Source organism: Leptodactylus fuscus, chromosome 2 (genome assembly GCF_031893055.1).
Source record: "Leptodactylus fuscus isolate aLepFus1 chromosome 2, aLepFus1.hap2, whole genome shotgun sequence".
In the NCBI taxonomy this organism is placed as follows: domain Eukaryota; kingdom Metazoa; phylum Chordata; class Amphibia; order Anura; family Leptodactylidae; genus Leptodactylus; species Leptodactylus fuscus.
This window is the reverse complement of record NC_134266.1, coordinates 22,298,072-22,324,248: the sequence shown is the minus strand read 5'-3', so window position 1 is coordinate 22,324,248 and position 26,177 is coordinate 22,298,072. Positions and strand designations below refer to the sequence as shown.

The 26,177-nt window shown below is 44.0% G+C and overlaps 1 protein-coding gene across 7 annotated transcripts in view; it reads right to left on the bottom strand.

The window, feature by feature from the left end:
• Positions 1-26,177, bottom strand: part of GRIK1 (glutamate ionotropic receptor kainate type subunit 1) — a 266,952-nt gene that overhangs the window by 114,387 nt on the left and 126,388 nt on the right. For all 7 annotated transcript variants that reach the window (XM_075263453.1, XM_075263457.1, XM_075263454.1 and 4 more), the window contains exon 4: positions 3,714-3,895. In XM_075263453.1, the coding sequence (XP_075119554.1) occupies positions 3,714-3,895 (182 nt within the window). The remainder of the gene's footprint in view (positions 1-3,713; positions 3,896-26,177) is intronic.

The window sequence follows — 26,177 nt, the reverse complement described above, 5'->3', positions numbered from 1 at the left end:
CAGCAGCTGGGACTGCTTCCATTGGACCCCAATGCTTTATGCCGGCATATAAATAGGGAACATGAATGTCTCCTCCTCTTCCTCCTGACGAAGGCTCTCTGCGCCGAAACGCGCGTCGGGGCTTGGGTGGTGGGTGCCCGTCCCTGGTGATCTGCTTACAATCCTCTCCATGGGTGAGTGGCTATACTGGTTTGCCTTGTTGTATTTATAACATGTCTACTTCCTAATCTATGCTGACTATTGGACCCTTGAGGGCAATGCATGTGCTGTTCACTATATATAGGAAGTGAGATATGCTTTAGTGATACTTACAAACATGTTGTCTTCCTAATGTATGTTGGTTACTGATCTTTGAGGGCAATGTATGTACCTCTTTTTGCATATAGGAAGCAAGATATATTGCAATAGAACCTATAGACTTTGATACTATATATATACTGTTCCCCTTCATGGGGCGAACAAATAGCATTGGGTTTTAAAAAAGTCTATATCTAGGTTCTATATAACCATAATTGACGGTAACACTCACCTAGGTGGATCTTATTACATGATATGAGGGTATATGTTGTATTTTCTGATGTTTTTTGTGAGGAAAATTAGCAGTATCTAAAGGGACCACTATCAGCTGTGGCATCCCACTACACCCATTTTTTGTATGTGTACATCTGTTTTCTTGACATTGTCCTATTTTTGTATATGTGGTAAATTATTATAATAAAGATTTTTGATATTTTTATTAGTATTTTGTATATTTATGTCATACTTACCTTTCTTGCGGTTGTTATAAGTAGAATCCCAGCGGAGGTGTGAGCCTGGGCATATTATGTCACACAGGAGTCTGAGGAAGCCGCATAGAGGCCCAGAATAGGTGAGTGTAAATGTTATTTTATATTTACATTTTCCCTGGGCCTCCATCTATTATATGTCAGGGTCAGAAGAGACAACACAGTATAATAATTTCACTTAAGATTCTATCCAAACAAGTTCGGACCACACAAACCGAAGGGGAAAACACTGTTTGATTCAGGTGACCGTAACCTATCTATCTGCAGGACTGGGGTGATATGCTGGTTCTGGCGACACTAACCTATCTATCTGCAGGACTGGGGTGATATGCTGGTTCTGGCGACACTAACTTATCTATCTACAGGGCTGGGGTGATATGCTGGTTCTGGTGACACTAACCTATCTATCTGCAGGGCTGGGGTGATATACTGGTTCTGGTGACACTAACCTATCTATCTGCAGGGCTGGGGTGATATGCTGGTTCTGGTGACAGTAACCTATCTATCTGCAGGGCTGGGGTAATATGCTGGTTCTGGTGGCACTAACCTATCTATCTGCAGGACTGGGGTGATATGCTGGTTCTGGTGACACTAACTTATCTATCTGCAGGGCTGGGGTGATATGCTGGTTCTGGTGACAGTAACCTATCTATCTGCACGGCTGGGGTGATATGCTGGTTCTGGTGACACTAACCTATCTACAGGGCTGGAGTGATATGCTGGTTCTGGTGACACTAACCTATCTATCTGCAGGACTGGGGTGATATGCTGGTTCTGGTGACCGTAACCTATCTATCTGCAGGGCTGGGGTGATATGCTGGTTCTGGTGACACTAACCTATCTATCTGCAGGGCTGGGGTGATATGCTGGTACTGGTGACACTAACCTATCTATCTGCTGGACTGGGGTGATATGCTTGTTCTGGTGACAGTAACCTATCTATCTGCAGGGCTGGGATGATATGCTGGTACTGGTGACACTAACCTATCTATCTGCAGGGCAGGGGAGATACGCTGTATCTGGTGACACTAACCTATCTATCTGCAGGGCTGGGGTGATATGCTGGTTCTGGTGACACTAACCTATCTATCTGCAGGGCTGGGGTGATATGCTGGTTCTGGTGACACTAACCTATCTATGTGCCGAGCTGGGGTGATATGCTGGTTCTGGTGACACTAACCTATCTATCTGCAGGGCTGGGGTGATATGCTGGTTCTGGTGACACTAACCTATCTATCTGCAGGGCTGGGGTGATATGCTGGTTCTGGTGACAGTAACCTATCTATCTGCAGGGCTGGGGTGATATGCTGGTTCTGGTGACACTAACCTATCTATCTGCAGGGCTGGGGTGATATGCTGGCTATGGAGACACTAACCTATCTATCTGCAGGGCTGGGGTGATATGCTGGTTCTGGTAACACTAACCTATCTATCTGCAGGGCTGGGGTGATATGCTGGTTCTGGTGACACTAACCTATCTATCTGCAGGCAGGGGAGATACGCTGTATCTGGTGACACTAACCTATCTATCTGCAGGGCTGGGGTGATATGCTGGTTCTGGTGACAGTAACCTATCTATGTGCCGGGCTGGGGTGATATGCTGGGTCTGGTGTCATCTAAATGTGTGGCTGGATTGATAAACTAGGATCTGGTGATAGACTATCTTTAAAGGGATTGTCAAACCAGGAAAAAAGTTGTTGCAATGTTCTTTTGCAAGAACATGCATGAGGTGGCTGTTTTGCTAGCTTTGGAGATATGAAGAATGTGTTGATGTCAGTCTTCATAAATATCCCCCATAGTGTCTTAGGATATTTGGGAGAAAAGGATACCTGCAGTGCCCCAAGCAGGTAGATATGGCACAGTCTATAGCTGTTCATGTGATACTGTGCTGAGGGATTGATAGCAGAGCAAAGAGAAAGGGAAATACAAAAAAGCAAGATGAAGTCCGATCAGGAGTTGAGGAGAAGCTGGATTGTTAGGATCTCAGTGCAGTAGAATGAAGCCTGGCTCAGTAAACCATCTAACGTGTAAGAGGACACAGGAACTGGGCTCTTGTATTTCAACATATACTATATGATCCTTTTGTGGAGCTAAGTCAGGGTCAGAGTTGTCTTTCAGCAGCTTTCTCCCATTTCAGAACACATGCAAGCTCAGCTGAGCCGAGTGTGCATAGATATTGGAGGGTCATGAGGAATAGCTGCTGGCTAGCTTTAGTTCTGGTGTTACAGTCACTTATTTACAATCTATGGTGTTTTTTTACATAACTCCCTCTTTTCCTTCAGGAAAAATTGGGATGGTGAATATATCATGAAACTCAATGTGCCATTCCTCTGCTATTCCTCCTGGAATAAAACTGACAACTGGGTGCTACCATTCCCCATTTCAATAGCATGCGCCCCAATATTGTCAGCACTGTTCGGGCACTATTAGACCCTGTAGGGACATGTCGTATCGACAGGAGGGAATGATAAAACCCAGTTCTCAACTTATTCATTCATTTCCAGGAGGAATGACAGAGGAATGGCAGTGGAAATGACACAACACAATTGTTATTTCATGGAGAATACAAGTATTTACTGACACCGAGACGACAGGTCCTTTTTTATGACCCTCTTTATAAATTGTTCTGGCCACAACACATTCTGTTACAACGATGACCCGCACGCTTTGTAATTTAAAGGAATTTCTTTTCGCAGGGGAAAAAAAAAAAAAATTCCGCCATTTCATTTCTGCTACCGTGGATAGGATTTGGAGGGAGTAATAGAAAATAAAGGGCAGCTACTGAAGGGAAGGAATTGTAAATGATTTTCTCCCGACATAAATGATAACGTGATGGAGGACTATGTTGCCGTGTCCCGCTATTGATGTACCGTATGGAGGCAGAACTGTCGCTTTGAAGATCTGAAAATAAAAAAGTAACTTGTCTACCTGTTTGAGAATCTCGGCCGCGGTTTCATGCGAGCAATCAAATATCACATAAAACTCCTTGGCTTTCTTCATCTCTTTGAGCAGAGGCCGCGCGTCCTTGTTTCCTGAGGGTAATTGGCGGATTTTTATTTTGATGTTGTATCTTGATGGAGCCTTGATGAGTTCTTGCAGGCGAATTAAACCTAAGGGAGAAAATAATACAAGAAATTAGGTGAACACTAAAACTCCTCTAACTGGATAGTAAAGATCCTCCCGATAGCTCCGTAAAATCTAATTAGCTGCATTTGTTAGGAAGTAACTCAGAAAGTTTTATAACTGCTATAGTTAATGAGACGCCGTGGAATCTACCATTTAAAGGGGACATGCCACTAGGTCTGAAAAAAGCCCAATAACCTACATCATCTGATTGGCGCTGTCATTCTGAGCATTTTGGCGCTTTGTTTATTAAAATCCGATCAGCCATTCCGAAGATATAAGCCCTGTTAATGGTGATGTAAATAAGAGTCTACTAGCTCTGTGGGCGGTAACACTGCACACAGAGACCCCACCCCTGAAGAACTTCACTTCACATTAACAAGGCTTATATCTTTGGAATGGTTGAACGGATTTGGATAAACAGGACATCAAAATGCTCAGGATGACAGTGCCGATCAGATAAGGTATGTTATTGAGAAAAACTGCACTCGTGCAACTTTCTTATGGACTTCTTATGACATTTCACCTGTATTCTATGGGTCGGTATGATTCAGAGGATACCAAATTTATATAATTTTTTTTACATATTAACCCCTTAAAATAATGTCCAAACTTTACAAAATATAAAAAATGTCTTGCAGTCACCATATTCTGACACCCGTAACTTTTTTAGACTTCTGTATATAAAGATACCTAAGGCATCTATATACAAAGAGAGAAAGACATGGCCCGCACATCCCAGTCTTATACATTGATCTAGTGCTTCTCAGAAAATTCTACAATACTGAATATTAAGTTCTTAGCATACATATTGATCAAGGTGTATAAGCCCACTGGCCACTTCACGGTGACCTCCACAACCGCAACACTAGATCAATGTATAAGACTGGGATGTGCGGGCCATGATCTTTCTCTTTTTGCATATATATGGTAAGTCTCTTCCTTCACCATTTTTTTTGTTTGTTTTGCCTTGGTACCAGCACTTTCCCCCATTTTGCCCAGGTGTTTTTAATTAGCAGGAGACTGCAAAAAGGGACCCACCTACGAGGTCTCAGTCCTCTGACTGGGGCAATATGGTAAGGTGAATTTTTCAGATCTGTTCACATGGTGCGGTGCTGCATGGTGTCTGCTGCTTCTGTGGTGTGGCGCGGCCCAGAGCCTGGTGGCTCGGTCTGGTGGCAGGGGTGTTGCCAGACCACTGGGGGCGCCGTGTTGCGGTTGTGGCGGTCACTATGTGGCGCCGTGCCCAGTAGAGAAGGGACCCACTATACAGAGGTCACCTTGAAGTGGCTAGTGGGCTTATACACAATGATCAATATGTAGAATATGTGTAAGAACCAAATGTTCAGTATTGTAGAATTTGCTGAGAAACACTAGATCAATGTATAAGGGCTCGTTCACACGGTATAACGTGCCGCGTGATGTGGCACGTGTACGCCGCGTGACCCTTTGCGTGCCGTACACGCTCCCATTCATTTCAATGGGAGCGGGGATCGTATGCGCCGCGCTAGTTTGCGGCCGTGCATTTATTCACAGCTGCAAAGTAGCGCGGCGCATATGATCCCCGCTCCTATTGAAATGAATGGGAGTGTATACGGCACGCAAAGGGTCACGCGGCGTACACGTGCCACATCACGCGGCACGTTACACCGTGTGAACGAGCCCTAAGACTGGGATGTGTGGGCCATGTCTTTCTCTTTATGCATATACATAAGGCATCTCTTTTGGTGGGTTCAGATATACTTTTTATTTATACCAATTTTGGTAGTGTCTATGGTTTTGATCACTTTTTATCCAAAATTTAAAAAACTGCTTAGAATTTTTTTCACGCTAGTGAAAGGGGAGTGACTATTTATTTATTTATATTTTTTAACTTTTTTTCTTTTTTTTTTCCTTTTACTGTAATTTTTGGATTCCATAGATGTCTTAAACCCTACTAATACAATGCATTGCAATGCGAATTCATTGCAATGCACCATAAAATTGCGGCACTTCAATAGGCTCCCGGCTGTATGGCAACAGATCACCTGCCCTGGATCTCAATCTGGAGGGCTGGCGATCCACCCCAAAATGGAGCTTTGGTCATCTTTGACCAAGGCAATGGGGTTGATAATGCCCACGATTAGTGCAGGCATCGCCACCAGGTCTCCACTGTATAATACATATAATACAGCTGGAGCGGCCACCATATTTTAATACTCAAATCTGCTGTAGTAATACAATGGATGTCAGGAAAATGAAGCCCCTGCCTTGACATCAAATTCTTCCACAGTGTGAACTTGCCTTAATACAGTGCTCGTAATAAGAATTTTCTAATTCTCTCCTGTAGAGGACGCCACTCTTACACGCTTTAAATATATTTCTAAAGATCTGACCGTGTCCCGTATATAAAGTACAGCACTTTGGATAGAAATATAAGAAGCCGATGCTAAGTACAAGTATTCCCTCCTGCACACCTGGTATTACTCCCCATCCCCGGGCACCAGCTTACGCTTCAGCTGGCACAAAGGACTGACATCAGAATCCGCATGAAATCTATTACCTTGGATTCTGCCGCCGCAGTCGCCATGAAATGATGCACTTTGTGCAAAGTACTTTTTCATGCATTGATGGCATCAAACATTGGACTAATCTGCCATAGAGAAAACGGGAAAAGCCAGTTATACAGCAGGTGTGTGTCTATAATGCCCGTCTTATGCAAATCACCCCAAATATGTCTCATATATGCAAATGATGGGGCTTTATGTCTGTCATTGAGAGTCTGGAGGATGCATCATGGAAGAAATTCTTTGTATCTTGCGATTTTTAATGCTTGCTCATTTCTTTTATGAAGTTCAGGCAAATGAGACAAAAACATCTAACAATTTTTTGTTCTGAATGTTAAATATTGTCTAGGAAAAGTAGTAAAATAATTCAGGGTCCGGGGGTCTATCATTGCTCAATTCAGAAGACACAATGTCTGGGGGTGTATCACTGCTCAATTCAGAAGACACAATGTCCGGGGTCTGGGGGTTTATCACTGCTCAATTCAGAAGACACAATGTCTGGGGTCTGGGGGTCTATCACTGCTCAATTCAGAAGACACAATGTCCGGGGGTCTATCACTGCTCAATTCAGAAGACACAATGTCCGGGGGTCTATCACTGCTCAATTCAGAAGACACAATGTCCGGGGTCTGGGGGTCTATCACTGCTTAATTCAGAAGACACAATGTCTGGGATCTGGGGGTCTATCACTGCTCAATTCAGAAGACGCAATGTCCGGGGTCGGGGGGTCTATCACTGCTCAATTCAGAAGACACAATGTCCGGGGGTCTATCACTGCTCAATTCAGAAGACACAATGTCCGGGGTCTGGGGGTCTATCACTGCTTAATTCAGAAGACACAATGTCTGGGATCTGGGGGTCTATCACTGCTCAATTCAGAAGACGCAATGTCCGGGGTCGGGGGGTCTATCACTGCTCAATTCAGAAGACACAATGTCCGGGGGTCTATCACTGCTCAATTCAGAAGACACAATGTCCGGGGTCTGGGGGTCTATCACTGCTTAATTCAGAAGACACAATGTCTGGGATCTGGGGGTCTATCACTGCTCAATTCAGAAGACGCAATGTCCGGGGTCTGGGGGTCTATCACTGCTCAATTCAGAAGACACAATGTCCGGGGGTCTATCACTGCTCAATTCAGAAGACACAATGTCCGGGGGTCTATCACTGCTTAATTCAGAAGACACAATGTCTGGGATCTGGGGGGTCTATCACTGCTCAATTCAGAAGACGCAATGTCCGGGGTCTGGGGGTCTATCACTGCTCAATTCAGAAGACGCAATGTCCAGGGTCTGGGGGTCTATCACTGCTCAATTCAGAAGACGCAATGTCCAGGGTCTGGGGGTCTATCACTGCTCAATTCAGAAGACGCAATGTCCGGGGTCTGGGGGTCTATCACTGCTCAATTCAGAAGACACAATGTCCGGGGTCTGGGGGTCTATCACTGCTTAATTCAGAAGACACAATGTCCGGGGTCTGGGGGTTTATCACTGCTCAATTCAGAAGACACAATGTCTGGGGTCTGGGGGTCTATCACTGCTCAATTCAGAAGACACAATGTCTGGGGTCTGGGGGTCTATCACTGCTCAATTCAGAAGACACAATGTCTGGGGGTGTATCACTGCTCAATTCAGAAGACACAATGTCCGGGGTCTGGGGGTCTATCACTGCTCAATTCAGAAGACACAATGTCTGGGGTCTGGGGGTCTATCACTGCTCAATTCAGAAGACACAATGTCCGGGGGTCTATCACTGCTCAATTCAGAAGACACAATGTCAGGGGTCTGGGGGTCTATCACTGCTTAATTCAGAAGACGCAATGTCCGGGGTCTGGGGGTCTATCACTGCTCAATTCAGAAGACACAATGTCCGGGGTCTGGGGGTCTATCACTGCTCAATTCAGAAAACGCAATGTCCAGGGTCTGGGGGTCTATCACTGCTCAATTCAGAAGACGCAATGTCCGGGGTCTGGGGGTTTATCACTGCTCAATTCAGAAGACACAATGTCTGGGGTCTGGGGGTCTATCACTGCTCAATTCAGAAGACACAATGTCTGGGGTCTGGGGGTCTATCACTGCTCAATTCAGAAGACACAATGTCTGGGGTCTGGGGGTCTATCACTGCTCAATTCAGAAGACACAATGTCCGGGGGTCTATCACTGCTCAATTCAGAAGACACAATGTCCGGGGTCTGGGGGTCTATCACTGCTTAATTCAGAAGACGCAATGTCCGGGGTCTGGGGGTCTATCACTGCTCAATTCAGAAGACACAATGTCCGGGGTCTGGGGGTCTATCACTGCTCAATTCAGAAGACACAATGTCTGGGGTCTGGGGGTCTATCACTGCTCAATTCAGAAGACACAATGTCTGGGGTCTGGGGGTTTATCACTGCTCAATTCAGAAGACAAAATGTCTGGGGTCTGGGGGTTTATCACTGCTCAATTCAGAAGACACAATGTCTGGGGGTCTATCACTGCTCAATTCAGAAGACACAATGTCCGGGGTCTGGGGGTCTATCACTGCTCAATTCAGAAGACGCAATGTCCGGGGGTCTATCACTGCTAAATTCAGAAGGCGCAATGTCCGGGGGTCTATCACTGCTCAATTCAGGAGACACAATGTCCGGGATCTGGGGGTCTATCACTGCTCAATTCAGGAGACACAATGTCCGGGATCTGGGGGTCTATCACTGCTCAATTCAGAAGTTGCAGTGTCTCCAAACTCCCCGACTCATTCCAATGGGAGTCAGGAGCAGATTTTTTCCTGTAGCTGATTTTTTGATCGAAGCTTCGTGACCCGTCTTTGGGAGGATTCTGCCTTGTAAACCCGATTAAGGCTGGATTCTTTGAAGACTCCGACACTGAATCTGCCAAAAAATCGGTGGAGTGAACAATCTTACAAGGAGGACGTTTCTCTCTGTTGGTTTTAAGCGGACAGACTCTCCATCTTTGGTGTCCCCATGCAGAACCGAACAACACTAGTATAAACCAAGTATAAACAGGACTGGAAAGGAGGAATCCATGAACCAGAGAGTTGGCAGGCAATCCTGTCTCCAAAATTCCCCTGCAGAAAACTTTGGCGTTCACATACAGTTTTTTAGTTTTTTTGTAGGAGGAATTTGATGCGTTTTTTAAATGCTTTTTAGGCTAAGGCCCCACGGGACGTCCCGCAGCAAAGAAGCGCGGTGGCAATACATCGTGGTTCTTCCCTCAGCGCTTTAGACAGAAAGTTCACGGAGTTTTCCTCCACGAACTTTGTTTCTATTCTAGCTATGAGGAAACCACTGGTTTGCTGCAATTTCCAAAACGGCGCCAGTTTTTGAAATCACAGAGTGTCCGCACGGCGGTTTTCACCGCATAGTTGGGCATGGGATTCCCTACAACCCCATCCACTTTGAATGTACTGTACTGTAAAACTCCACAATTGTTACCACAGCGTTTCTGCAGCAGGCAAATCGTGGCATTTCCGTCCCGTGGGGCCCCGGCCTTAGAATGTTTTCAGAAATGGAAGGGTTAATATTAGAGATGAGCGAGTACTATTCGAAACGGTAGCACGCTCCCAAAGAAATGAATGGATGCAGCCGGCACCAGCGTCCTGCCACTTTAACCCCCTGCGCGCCGGCTGCTCCCATTCATTCCTATGGGAGCGTGCTATTCGAAACTACTGTTTCGAATAGTACTCGCTCATCTCTAGTTAATATGTGTTCTGTCAACTAACAAAATGAAGTGACTGTGACTGCCCTGACGTGTGAATACAGCCGTAGACTTTCACGGGATTTTAAACAGCTGCGTCATGTAAATTCATAAAAAATAGACATGTGAATAGGGTCAAAGATGGTCTGACATGTTTTTTTGTTTTTTTTTACAGGTGTCAGTTCTGGCAAATGGATGTCTATATAAGGTCTATAGATGCATAGTATACACTCCTCCAAAAATCACAATACGGCCGGGTTCACACGATGTCTTTTGGCACGTAATGTGGCACGTAGACGTCGCGGGCCGTATACGCTCCCATTGATTTCAATGGGAGCGTGGATCGTATATGCGGCGCTATTTTGCGGCCGCAAAATAGCGCCGCGTATACGGTCCCGGCTCCCATTGAAATCAATGGGAGCGTATATGGCCCGCAAAAGCTCCCGCGGCGTCTACGTACCACATTACATGCCAAAAGACATTGTGTGAACCCGGCCTAATAGTGAGGGGTTAACAGATGACCATTTGACCTCGCAGAGAATTTTCAGTAAACAATTTTACTAAGATTAGCTGTAATTTACCCCGGTACTATAATAGCTCCAGCCCGGTTAACTACGAGAGCCCTTCACATGGTATCGAGCGAAATTCAGTCAGGTGGAAGAAGTCATTTAGGCTGAAAAAGTTCTTTTTTTTTCTACGGGAAAAGCACTTGAAACGGTTTTCTGAGAGCATTTGAGAGATCAAAGCAGCTGATTGTAGAAGCCATTAAACTTTGCCTAAACGTCCTGCATAATGGAGCCTGTAGTGATGGAGGATTGTGTCTGTGACTGAGGGCTGCACAGTCCAGCGCTGTGTCCAAACACAGACACTCAAAAGCAATCTACTATATTGGCCTCCAGCTGGAAACCAAGGCGAGGTATTGATTTCTGGATAAAAACGTGACAAATAACTTTATGTAATGCAAGAATTGGCGTAGCCCCCTCCCTCCGCTGTCTACAACATGCTGGGCCTGAATTAATCGTATCGGGAGACCAGGACTCCTGAAGAACCAAACAAAACTAGACAGATCGGTACCCGTGATGAAATTGGGACATTCAGGTTTTAGTATAGAAGCTTTACTGGTGACTGAGGATCACACACCCTTGGTTAAAGGGATGGTGTTACCAACACTCATACATAACAGTAGTTTCCGGTTTTTCAATACAGCACACCTATGGGAAAGAAGCCTCCTCCTCCGATGCGAAGAAAACCGTATCAGACATACTGAAATTCAACATGTCCAATCCTTCATTGAAGAGTTGGGACAACTGTGGCACCCCTGTGGGAAAGAAGCCTCCCTCTCCTCTGATGCAAAGTGATAACTATCCTAAGAACAGTATCAGACATACTGAAATTCAACATGTCCAATCCTTCATGGAAGAGTTGGGACAACTGCAGCACAACGGTGAAAAAGAAGCCTCCCTCTCCTCTGATGCAAAGTGATAACTATCCCAAGAACAGTATCAGACATACTGAAATTCAACATGTCCAATCCTTCATGGAAGAGTTGGGACAACTGCGGCACTCCAGTGAGAAAGAAGCCTCCCTCTCCTCCGATGCAAAGTGATAACTATCCCAAGAATACAGTATCGGACATACTGAAATTCAACATGTCCAATCCTTCATGGAAGAATTGGACAACTGCGGCACCCCAGTGAGAAAGAAGCCTCCCTCTCCTCCGATGCAAAGTGATAACTATCCCAAGAACAGTATCAGACATACTGAAATTCAACATGTCCAATCCTTCATTGAAGAGTTGGGACAATTGCGGCACAACAGTGGGAAAGAAGCCTCCCTCTCCTCCGATGCAAAGTGATAACTATCCCAAGAACAGTATCAGACATACTGAAATTCAACATGTCCAATCCTTCATGGAAGAGTTGGGACAACTGCGGCACTCCAGTGAGAAAGAAGCCTCCCTCTCCTCCGATGCAAAGTGATAACTATCCCAAGAATACAGTATCGGACATACTGAAATTCAACATGTCCAATCCTTCATGGAAGAATTGGACAACTGCGGCACCCCAGTGAGAAAGAAGCCTCCCTCTCCTCCGATGCAAAGTGATAACTATCCCAAGAACAGTATCAGACATACTGAAATTCAACATGTCCAATCCTTCATTGAAGAGTTGGGACAATTGCGGCACAACAGTGGGAAAGAAGCCTCCCTCTCCTCCGATGCAAAGTGATAACTATCCCAAGAACAGTATCAGACATACTGAAATTCAACATGTCCAATCCTTCATGGAAGAGTTGGGACAACTGCGGCATAACCGTGGGAAAGAAGCCTCCCTCTCCTCCGATGCAAAGTGATAACTATCCCAAGAATACAGTATCAGACATACTGAAATTCAACATGTCCAATCCTTCATGGAAGAGTTGGGACAACTGTGGTACAATAGTGGGAAAGAAGCCTCCCTCTCCTCCGATGCAAAGTCATAACTATCCCAAGAACAGTATCAGACATACTGAAATTCAACATGTCCAATCCTTCATTGAAGAGTTGGGACAACTGTGGCACCCCTGTGGGAAAGAAGCTTTTCTCACTCCGGCACAAAGTGCTAACAGAGTATCACACATGCTGAAATTCAACATGTCCAATCCATCTTCATGGAAGAATTGGACAACTGCGGCACACTGTGGGAAAGAAGCCTCCCTCTCCTCCGGTACGAAGTGATAACTATTAGTGATGAGAAAGTAGTATTCGATCGAATACCTCGCCGGCATAGAAATGCGTGTAATCGGCTGAACACCAAGGGGTTAAACACTTCAAATATTCGATGCGTTTAACCCCTTGGTATTCGGCCGATTACATGCATTCCTATGCCGACGAGGTATTCAATCGAATACTACTCGCTCATCTCTAATAACTATCCCAAAAAAACAGAGTAGTAGCATAGAATTTATACACAAAACAATAGAATAGTTTTTGCATAGGTGCCTCATTTCTCATCGTCGATGCACCGAAGGTGGACAAAAGCTTTAATATGTTATTCTGATTCTACCCTTACATGTAAACTTAATACATTTCAACATCCGACACCAACCATATTCAGTGTGTTCTGCCTCTGTCTACAGGACCGAATGTAGAAAAACCACAAAGTGTAAAGGACAAAACAGCAGTTTCTTTGGAATATTTTTGCTTCTACTTATCGGCATATGGACGTTCATCTTGTTATTTTTGGTTTCCCAAGTTCCAAGACTCAGCTGAAAACTGCTTTGCTATGAGAATACAATGAAGCGAGGCCATTTATAAACTATAAATTAACATCTCAATACAGAACCAACAGAGAGTCGGCAGAGCTCAAAATAGCCCCGTGAACACCTGGACCCGAGAAGGCGGGAGAAGAGGCCACAAGTACACAAAGAAGTAGTTTATCAGAATGAGTAAGATACAATACTCTACACCAGTTCAGCAAATTTACCCGCAGCACGCTGCAAAGTCGTCTCCACATGGACTAAAACTCTCAATCCAGCAGAAGATGAAATATTACCCGCTTTAACCTATTGATGCCCAACTAGTGGCTCGAGAACTGCATTTGGCCCTTCGCTACTTGCGGTACAGTCCTCGCGTACCTGCTGTATATCCTGGACTCAACATAATGGAAGTTTCACAGGACATGTTACCTTCCCACCTTTCTAGATGGTATATGGCCACCTTAAGTGTTATGTGGCTGTGGGTCTTATTGGCCCCCTCGGACATCTAAGTACAATTTCCATTTTTTGCCTCTGTTTCCACCTCCAAAGGGTCGATGGATAATAAAACACGAAAAAGAAAGTACAAGACCTTGTCCCAGTCCCGGGTGAAGGTTCTACCCTTTGTAGTCAAGGGTCCCTAAATCTGTTGTGTTTGCTCCAACCAGCGCCGTACCTCCCATGAGGCGACCTGAAGCGACCGCTTCAGGCGGCGCAATGCCAGGGCCACGGGGAGGGCGGCATTTTTGCTGACCTAAGCCAGTCCAGGACAAGCTGTCCTGGACTGGCTTAGGGTCACCGTCACTGAGCGGTGGATTGGGGAGGCTGCTGGAGCAGGACCTCTCCCTGCCTGCTAAAGACTCTCGCTCCGCTCGGCCCCACCCCCTCCTCCGGTGGGGGGGGGGGGGGCTTTCTGACATCCGCCTCAGGCGGCAGAAAGCCATGGTTCACCCCTGGCTCCAACCCCATGATAGATCTGCTCTTCTTCAAATCCACCAAGACCAATCTAACTGGCCAAGTTACACCCACAAATTACAGTAGTCTCTTGTGGCTAGCACATCTACAATTGACATTGGGGCCACCGTAGCCTAATACATCCAGTACATGGACCATTGCCATATGCTATTGATCACAAATGTATACGTTGAGTGAATGAGGATCTATGGGTCCGTTTAGAGTATAAGCTGGATCTGATCATACCTTAAATGGATGGGTGGGATGTAATGTGAAAGTGGCCTTATAATATTAAATGGCTAATAATTTTTCTGAACCAACATGTAAAACAATATTTAAAATTGTTGCTGTTTTCTGCCTGAAAAACTTGGTCTAAAGTTTCTACCTCTAGGTGCCTCCCTTCTTGCTAATTTGCTGTTCACTCCCTGTTACTAAGGAAGTTCCTTCTTTATAAACCAGCAGGTTCAAGACTGCAACACAGTAGTGAATGGGGAAGGGCTGATCTTTCTTCACCGCCTCTGCAAGTTTACACACAGCTTTCCCTGCCAGAGACGAGTCTTCAGCATCTTACAGCTTGGAGTAAGTGTAAGGAGAGTTTATCTACTTCCGACTAGCTGCTTGTGTTATCGCTGATGAGATGTTGGTTATTGACAGTATAAGCAACTTTCCTTACTGTGCTCATGATTGTCTGTGTCAAGGATCTTTTTAGCTGCATCATAAGCTGAAGTTTTAGTCTAATGTCCTTGGATCGCCTACATTATGGTCACTTGGGTTTTTCTAAGCTATTTTACAGTTACTCCTGGCAGAATTACATTGGAAGAAATCAGTAGTAGCAATAATAGAGAGGTGAGGGGGGCAGATGGCTCTGTACTATATGCATTACCTGTGTCAGAGAGAAATTTAAAATGTGCTGCAGCCATGATGGGGTTAGTAGGAGCTGAAAATATCATAGGACATCATGTATGAAGCTTATACAAACAGAGAACAGACTGCCCAACAAGATATTATAAATTCTGATGAAAACTCATCAGTAGTAGTAGCAGTAATAGACAGGTGAGGGGGCAGATGGCTCTGTACTGTACACATTACCTGCCTCAGAGACAAATGTAAAATGTGCTACAGCCATGATGGGGCTATTAAGAGGAGAAGAACACAGGACACCACGTATGAAGACTTATACAACCAGAGAACAGACTGCCCAACAAGATATTATAAATTCTGATGAAAGTTCAGGAACCCTTTAAGTTTTATTTACATAAAACCACATTTTTTTTTTCTGCACGCCAGCACTTTCTGCTGCAAGAGGGGAGAGAAGAGCTTCTTCTTTCAAAATCTGGACACAGATTGCATACCATGAAATACTTGTAAACTAAAGCTAGCAACGCGACAATTTTACCCAAAGCATAAAAGAATTGTCAAACACGTAATATCCAGGAACTTTTAACCCTAATTTGCCTTTGTAATTAATTACAAGCCATTTACTATCACGCCTCCGAGCTAATGTATGCAATCTTCTCAAGTATGAAAGGGTAATAAACTACATGCCATTTACCGGGTCAAATATCAAGGCGGCGGTAGTAAAATGGCTGACACGGCGCTCACGAGTCAGCGTTCTAACCCAATAACATATAATATATAATATATATGTATTGCTTTCCCGCTGGCTTCCTTCTTCAGTCATCACGATGGATATCGCCGCTCATCAGATCTCTTTAAATATGTAATGTGTTTACCCTGTTGTACTAAACCCCACGACAGATATGAAATGCCGCAATATTTACGGTGTGCGAATGATGGCGATATTATATATTATGAGGAGGACTGGGGGTAACAAGGTGTAGGCGCAGCGTCATCCATAAGGGGCCTTGTCAGCTTGGTGATCTATGGAGATATTTTCTAGGCTCCTGAAATGAATCTTGGCCTTTAGTGCCGGGTGTAGATTGTCACGTACGATAACATTAATCAAAGGCGTCAACAAGCGGCGCCTATAAGGAAGATCGAGAGATCCTCATTGTGATAGTGTAAAGAAACACAATGACAGATTACCGCTGCGTTATTAATAAGAATTCATTTGGATGAATATTACATGGCGAGATCCTCCACATACACATGGAGCTGAGGTAAATTTATCATTTTTTGGCTTCTATTGTTCGCCCTGATAACTCAGTTTTAACTGCAGAATTCAGGCATCGTGTAGTAGTACATCATGTCGATGACATACTCAACTCTGCTGCCTCTATAGACGTCATACCGATGACAAACTCGACTCTGCGGTCTCAATAAGTCATGTCGAAGACAAAACATAGCTCTGCTACCTCCATACGTCATGTTGATAACAAACTCAATACTGCTGCCTGCATGCGTCATGCCAATGACAAACTCAGCTCTGCTGCCTCTATACATCATCTCGATAGCAAACTCAACACTGCTGTTTCTATAGATCATGTCGATGACAAACTCAACACTACTGTATCTATACGTCATGTCAATGACAAACTCAGCTCTGCTGCCACGATACATCAAACGAATGACAAACTCAGCTTTGCTGCTCTATACATCGTCAATGACAAACTCAACTCTGCAGTCTCTATATGATATACGGATGACAAACTCAGTTTTGCTGCCTCTATACGTCGTGTTGATGAGAAACTCAACTTAGCTGATTCTATACCTGGTAATAATCCCAGCGTCATTGCAAAACAAAGGCCTCTTGGAAGGTCGAGCATGATGCGTAAAGGGAGCAAATCTTTATTGGTTTATTTCACTGGAATTCTGTCTTCCTAACTACATCAGGGAAGACAGGCTTGCACATTCCAGTGAGCGCCCTCTATTGGTTTGCAACACTGAGGCAGCAGCTGACTTCCTGATTACATCATGGAAGACAGATTTGCATATTCTTCCCATGGTTCTATACATCAAGTCAATGACAAACTCAACCCTTCAGTCTGTATACGTCATATCAATGACAAACTCAACCCTTCAGTCTGTATACGTCATCATCAACCACTTTTGGCCAACAGGTCAACTACCACATAAAAGACAGCATAATTATAAAAAATATATAAATTTATTAGAAAGACACATAATAACTAATTCCCCCTGACGAAGCCACTTGCGTGGTGAAACGCGCGTCGGGGCGCGTTCTGATGCATGATACACATACAGGTAATGTTCATTGTAGCCTATATGCTTCTTCTATGTCTACAATATCAAGTATAAATGTACTGTTTCTCTAGTAAGAGTCGCTAATGTTCTATAATCTTCAAACATTTATATATAGGGAATGATACCCACTTTCATGGGGCTAAAAAACTTTTTCATTGAATATTGTATTGACTGAAATGTGAAAGCATATTACCTCATAGAAGCCTATTACTATGTGTGTCATTGCATCCAATGTTGGTTGCATTAATTACCTCAAAACTTATTTATGATTTATTTATGTGTCTTTCTAATAAATTTATATATTTTTTATAATTATGCTGTCTTTTATGTGGTAGTTGGCCTGTTGGCCAAAAGTGGTTGATTTTGATAGTACTACCCAGTATTGCCCTATAATTTTTGTGTGACGTCTGTATACGTCATGTCGATAACAAACTCAGCTCTGCTGCCTCTGCACATCATGTCAATGATAAACTCAGCTCTGCTGTTTCTATACACCATGCCGATGATACAACTCACATCTGCTGCCTCTATAAGTTATGTCGATGACAAACTCAACCCTGCGGTCTCTATATGTGATGTCGATAACAAACTCAACTCTGTGGTCTCTAAACACAGGACCCTTGCTCTCACGATTTGTGGGGTCCTAGCAGTCAGATCCCTGGTGGGTCACCATGTATGAACATATATGGGTTCCCGCTTACTATGCAGGTTAACGCTTCCCCTCCTTACATAGATCTAAAGAAACATGAAAATCACAAGCAAACCCGCACACGTGTACATTGTAATATCTGCTCGTCTTTAGGTCCAACATCCTGAGCCACATTTAAGACCCACCTAAGGACCACACCAAACTGGGTGAAACATCCACTTTTGGGTAGGGTATTTATAAACCCCGCCCCTTTTCAGGCATTGTTTACTGGGCCATACCAAGTTTTTAGGATTGTTTCTGCACAGCCCTATCAAGTTCGGGAGCCCTGACAAGTAGGGAATGAACCTCTGCTCAATTACTGGAATATTAAAATAATATCCATATTAAATGAGCCTGAATGTAGACCTTCTATTAGTATAATTACGGTATAATCCCAATAGTAAATATATCCTTTAATTGCAGAGTCACCGTCTACCAATGATCACATGGTGCTGGCGGTAATTTCCTGCAGTAAATATGTCGGCCGCGCTATGTAATTGCTATATTAATTGCATTTACATTTTTATAAATTGGTTTAATCATTCATCTTAGAAATGAGTTCACGCTGCGCTGCTTAGAGTAAACAGTTAATTTCTGGATGGATTTGGAAAGCGTATTCGCGTAATTACCGATACCTAGGAAATATAGACAGCGAAGGATCATGGGGACTTCACATCATCCAATGTAACATCTCAGCACATAACAATATGGGTTGACAAATAATATTATAATAAGGGGTGCAAAGGCACAAAACTCAAGTCCTACCATATTAGATGTTCATTACACACACGGTCATAGATACACATGCGGCTTTGCTTAAAGGGATCCTATCTTTTAAACACATTTTTGTCTCCCTAACATGTCAGAATAGCCTTAAGAAAGGCTATTCTTCTCCTGCCTTTCCTAGTCTTCTCCGTGCCGCCGTTCGCCTGCAATCCCAGTTTTTATCTCAAACAGCACTGGGGGCGTCCCCAATGCTGTGAGAGAACTCTCCAGCACCACCTCCATCTTCTTTTGCAACGAGGTCTTCACCGCGTCTTCTTCCGGTGGTGTCTTCTAACTTCTAGGCCTAGGGCAAAGCCAACTGCGCATGCCCGTGGCCACAAGAAAAATGGCTGCTTCCACCGTGGCCGGTGGGCTTGCCCTAGAAGTTAGAAATGGAGCCGGCGCTGGAGAGCTCTCTCTCATTAGGGACGCCCCAGTGCTGTTTGCACGCTGGGGACTGCCCCCAGTGCTGCAAGAGAGCTCATTTACATACCGAGAAAAACCGGGATTGCAGGCGAATGGCGGCGCAGAGAAGACAAGGAAAGGTAGGAGACGAATGGCCATTCTTAAAGAGGACCTTTCACCACTTTTGGGCACATGCAGTGTTATATACTGCTGGAAAGCTGACAGTGCGCTGCATTCAGCGCACTGTCGGCTTTTCCGATCTGTGCCCGGTGTAAAGAGCTTACGGTGCCGGTACCGTAGTGCTCTATGGTCAGAAGGGCGTTTCTGACCATTAGCCAGAGACGTCCTTCTGCCTCGCGGCGCCTATCGCGCTGTGCTGTGGAGCGGTGAGGAACGCCCCCTCCCTCTGCTCACACAGCTCATCCATAGACGAGTATTATCAGGAGCGGGAGGGGGGAGTTCCTCCCCGCTCCACAGCACAGCGTGATTGGCGCCGCGAGGCAGAAGGACGTTCCTGGCTAACTGTCAGAAACGCCCTTCTGACCATAGAGCACTACGGTACCGGCACTGTAAGCTCTTTACACCGGGCACAGATCGGGAAAGCCGACAGTGCGCTGAATTCAGCACACTGTCAGCTTTCCAGCAGTATATAACACTGCATGTGCCCAAAAGTGGTGAAAGGTCCTCTTTAAGGCTATTCCGACATGCTAGGGAGAAAAAAATGTGTTTAAAAGATAGGATCCCTTTAAAGTGTAACTCCCATTTTATTTATTGTGTCAGGGGGTGGAGGTGAACATTTTTGTAATATACTTTATTAACCTATCTAACTTCCTTTTAATAGAAAACAGGCTGTAAAGTTCCCATCAATGATCTAACTAAGCATTGTCAGGCACACTCTGTCCATATACCTGTACTCAACGTAGTATGTAAATCTGAAGCATTTACTAAAAGGGGGGCTATATCTCTGGTTTTATACCAACAAGAAAATTGTTGCTAGAACCTGAGATATCACTAGTTAGAAACACAGTCAGGAATGTCATTTTTATAGTGAGATTTCAGATTCTGTTATAGCTAGCACTTAAGTCTGCCTATATCAGCTAGATTCTAGTTGATAATCTTAGCTTTCTTGTGATACCAGAACAATTTTTCTAGGTGGTATAAAACCAGAGATAAAGCCACTTGAAGTGACCACCCCCCCTTTGGTAATTGCTTCAGCATAGTTACAATGTAACTGTGCACAGACTTTCCTTAGTAACAGCTCAGTTAGAGGGTTGCTGAGGAGAATGTTACAGCCTGTTTTCTATGAGGAAGAAAGTTAGCAAAAAAAAAAATGTAAGTTATACTTCACTTACGTGTACCTACAATTATAATACTATATAAATGGATAGTACAGGTGAATATAGGAAATATTATAATATGTTTTTATTAAGGAATGATGTTTCCTTCTTCTGTTTCCCATCCATAGACTTCTATGTTACAAGCAACTCATCCATTATCTATGCGTTCCCATGTTAAAAAAAAATACACAGTGCTTTTAACATATATATATATTTTAATAGATAATGTCAGATATTACATTTTTATTATAACAAACCGTATATTAAGGGTGGACACATCTGTATATAGGGTGCAAATGTAGCACCCCAGAGCCTAAGGGCCCCTTCACACGGCGTAAGCGCTCGGCTCATTCCGAGGCATACACGCGAGCGCTTCTAAACACTTCCCATTCACTTCAATGGGAGCGCTTGTAAAGCTGGCTTTACGCTCGCTCCCATTGAAGTGAATGGGAAGTGTTTAGAAGCGCTCGCGTGTATGCCTCGGAATGAGCCGAGCGCTTACGCCGTGTGAAGGGGCCCTAAGGGAACCCAAAGTTCACATAAGAAGGTACTATACTAGTATACTACTAAAAATGGCACACCATAGATTACAGATTCTGTACTGGGGCTCAGGTGCACTAATATCACTATACACCACAAAGATAATCTAGCGGTTCCCAAATTTATGCAATGCCTAAATAATACGACCATAATGTACCCAGTTAAAGGTACTATAAAGTGCCCAACTGGTGCAGTTTCCAAGCAATGAAGACCCCAAGCAGCAGTATTCAATGAATAGCACTTTATAATTCCTCAAATATTACTGCCATACAATAACCAAATATCAGGGTCATACAACCTGCAAACAACAGTGCTAATAAGACTGTAATACAGTACCCAGATAACACATACAGTTCCCTATGATACTGCTATTGGGTTTCCAAATAATAATATCAAATAATAGTGCCATATTCTCCAGCAATAATATTGTAATACAGTGCCCAAGTATCAGTGCACTACAGTTATCCAATAATACTACTATTTGGTTTCCAAAAATAGTGCCATATTATTAACAAATAATACTGCCATATAGTGTCCAAAAAACATTGCGATCAAATGCTCAGGTAACGCTACGATCACATCTTGTTTCTGTTCTTGAAGTGACAATTGAATGTATTCCGTTATGCATTTACTTCTATGGATCCGTTCTGATTCTGATGACAAATAGCAGGATAGCATACCTCCCAACTTTTGAAAAGCAGAAAGAGGGACAAAACGTGCGGCGCGCGCAGCGGCAAATTTGGCTCCACCCGCTTTTATGTTGACTCCGCCTATTCTCATTCATTTTTTACGTGCTCCCACACAGTATAATCCTCCTACAGTCACCCGTAAATTATATGTCCCCCCTCTATCTCTCCCCCAGTTTCATATACACCCTTCATCTGTCCCCAGTTTCATGTCCCCCTCCATCTCTGCCCCCAGTTTCATGTCCCCCCTCCATCTCTGCCCCCAGTTTCATGTCCCCTCCATCTCTGCCCCCAGTTTCATGTCCCCTCCATCTCTGCCCCCAGATTCATGTCCTCTCCATCTCTGCCCCCAGATTCATGTTCCCCCATCTCTGCCCCCAGATTCATGTCCCCCATCTCTGCCCCAGTTTCATATCCCCCATCTTTACCCCCAGATTCATGCCCCCCCATCTCTGCCCCAGTTTCATGTCCCCCCATCTCTGCCCCCAGATTCATGTCCCCACATCTCTGCCCCCAGATTCATGTCCCCCCATCTCTGCCCCCTGATTCATGCCCCCCGTCTCTGCCCCCAGATTCAAGTCCCCACATCTCTGCCCCCAGATTCATGCCCCCATCTCTGCCCCAGTTTCATGTCCCCCCATCTCTGCCCCCTGATTCATGCCCCCCGTCTCTGCCCCCAGATTCAAGTTCCCACATCTCTGCCCCCAGATTCATGTCCCCCCATCTCTGCCCCCAGATTCATGTCCCCCCATCTCTGCCCCCAGATTCATGTCCCCACATCTCTGCCCCCAGATTCATGTCCCCTCAATCTCTGCCCCCAGATTCATGTCCCTCCATCTCTGCCCACCGTGTCATGCCATCCCCCCCCTTCATCTGCCCCCAGTTTCATGTTCCACCTCAATGTGTACATACAGGGCCTGCTTTATTTTCATTGGAACGGAACAAACCCTCAGATGCCCCCTTGAATGGCACACTCATGACTTTTGGATATAGGATGTTCCTCACTCCTTCCTAAAACCACCCAAACTACGGTAAATAATGACTTTGGAATAAATGCACAAAACACTTTATTTTGGGTGTCAAAACGGCCACAGCTTTATTAAACTCACAGAAGTAAAATGATCACAGAAGGAGTCAGGTGAAGTGCTAGACCATTGGGATTCCCGAATACTGTGAGATCCCCAGCTGTCTGACCTACAGCACCCGGGCCAGACAGCAATAAATAAATAAAGGGGGCGGCAAACTCCGGCTTGCAATTCTAGCAGAGCCAGTACACTTTAAGGGCACCGACGACCCTGTGCTTAACCACTGTGCCCGCCCCTGGATGACGTTACTATTACGACATCCTTCAGGCTGGCCATTTCCAAAGCTCAGCCTGTTCACCACCATGAGGTTTAACCTCCTCTATTAGTTATAATAAGTCCACAATAACTTGCCTGCAACTTCCACCTGACTCCTCAACCGCCACAGGAGAGGCCATTTGACACCTTAAATGGACTCGACCGCCACCAAACTGAGTAGGAATGCACTAGCCTCTAGAAACCTTACATACTACAAGTCCCCATAATACCTGCCCGACAATACCAAGCTATGAATGTGGCTGAAAATGCAACAAAAGTGATCTGGCTGTAGTCAGAAACTAGTAAAGAGAAATAGACTATAACACTGAAATTGCCATAAATCAGTATACATGGGGATACCACCCTACCACAAACATGTAATTGCCAACCATATATGCACAGAAGTACCTACTTCCCACTTATGAGGTGCGAGGTCCCACTTATGGTGGTAACTGTATACACATGATACAGATGTATATACCATGTACAAGATAACACCTCTTCAAGGAATACCTCTCCCACTAAAAACTAGAACTTTCGATTTACATACATTGGCGACCCTAAATACTGTACAAGCAATAATACTAAGTCATACCAGCTCCAGAATAATCCAGAGCCATGTAGGTAATAAGGAAAGACTCAGCAGCTGTCAGTGGGTACAACATTATACTGTTATAGGACCCCACTGAGAAATATCCCATCACATAGTATATACCATAGTAATGGGAGCAGCTGCAGTATATGATGTAACATAACTAGAGATGAGCGAACGGCGTTCAATTGGATATCAGGCCGTTCGAGGTATTCAATTCCAATCGAATACCACGAGGCAAATGCACTAAAAATTTGTATCCCCTCCCACCTTCCCTGGCGCTTTTTTTTGCACCAATAACTGTGCAGGGGAGGTGGGACAGGAACTAGGACAACAGAGGCATCGAAAAAAAATCGGAAAAAGTAATTGGCTGGCTAATTCAGGTGTCCTCCAATTTATACGAATAGTGGATTTAATATCTGGGTCATATGAGACTGTGAACTATGTGACTGTGAGACAGGGACAGATGTACAGGCAGGGTCAGCTAGGGATTACCTTTATTTAGGGGGGAATGTTACTCACACAGCTCTTTGGGGCTCTATCTGGTTGGGATCCCTGTCAGCTTGCGATATGCGCGAGCTGACTTTTTCCCAAGGGAATGCATTGACCAGCGTTGATTGGCCGAATGCCATACAGAGTACAGCATTCGGCCAATCAACGCTGGTTCTGCTGGAGGAGGCGGAGTCTAAGATCGGTCCACAGCTGTCTTCATTGTGGTCCTATGTCAGATGTAGCAGTGTTGAGCGCACAGCTCTGCTACACCTGAGATGTAGCAGAGCTGAGTGTGCGCTGAGCTCTGCTACACCCAAGATGTAGCAGAACTGGCCGTGCGTTTTCTCCTTTAACCCCTTGTGAATGTGCAAATTCTAGGGCTAAACGAAAATATTAGTAAAATAAAATCAAATTTGAAAATTTCACCTCCATTTTGTCTTAATTCCTGTTAAGCACTTCTAGGGTTGAAATACTACAGTAGGTATATGTTGTTTTGGCTTATTTAAGGGGTGCAGTTTTGGAAATGGAGTGATTTATGGGGGTTTTAATACAAGGGTCTTTCAAAACCCCTTCATAACTGGATTAGTCCCTTAAACAATGGGTTTTAGAAATTTCTTGAAAATTTTGAATATTGTTGTTTCACTTGTAAACCTTCTAATGTCTGTAAAAAATAAAAGGGTGACTAAAGTTTGATGCCGACATAAAGCAGAGACCTGGGACATGAGATTTAGGATATAATTTTGGCGGTCTGACTATCTGTATGCAATGCACATCATTTCAAACTTTATAAAATGGATATTTTTCAAAATTTCCACCAAATTTCCTATTTTTTCAGAATTAAACACAAAACATATCAACCAAAATTTACTACTAACATGAAGTATAATGTGTTACGAAAAAAAAATTTCAAAATCACTTTGGTAAATTAAAGCGTTCCAAAGTTATTGCCACATAACGTGACACATGTCAGTTTTGAAAAATCGAGCTTGGTCAGGAAGTCAAAAAGTGCCATCGGCGGGAAGGGGTTAATATACCCAGATATATACTCCTAAAGCTTAATATACACAGATATATACTCTTAAAGCAGAACATACACAGATATATACTCCTAAAGCAGAATATACACAGATATATACTCCTAAAGCTGAACATACACAGATATACACTCCTAAAGCAGAACATACACAGATATATACCCCTAAAGCAGAATACAGATATATACTCCTAAAGCTGAATATACACAGATATATACTCCTAAAGCTGAATATACACAGATATATACTCCTAAAACTGTATATACACAGATATATACTCCTAAAGCAGAATACACACAGATATATACTCCTAAAGCAGAACATACACAGATATATACTCCTAAAGCAGAACATACACAGATATATACTCCTAAAGCTGAATATACACAGATGTATACTCCTAAAGCAGAATATACACTGATATATACTCCTAAAGCTGAATATACACTGATATATACTCCTAAAGCTGAATATACACTGATATATACTCCTAAAGATGAATATACACAGATATATTCTTAAAACTGAACCAGTCTGTATAAATCTACACAACTACCGCACAAAGAAGAAACTACAGGACTTATTGGTTCCCTCATCCCAAAGTCATGTTCCCCTTTGCAGATGGCTCCGGGGGTGTCTGATTTGTGCATGAAGCTTTACAGTGTATTCATATAATACTGCCACACAGTGCCCACAAAACAACACCATACAATACCATTATAGTGTCATACAGTCTCAGAATAATACCGCCACATAATGTAACACTTCCATCTTATCTAGAAAGGCTCAGGTGTAAAA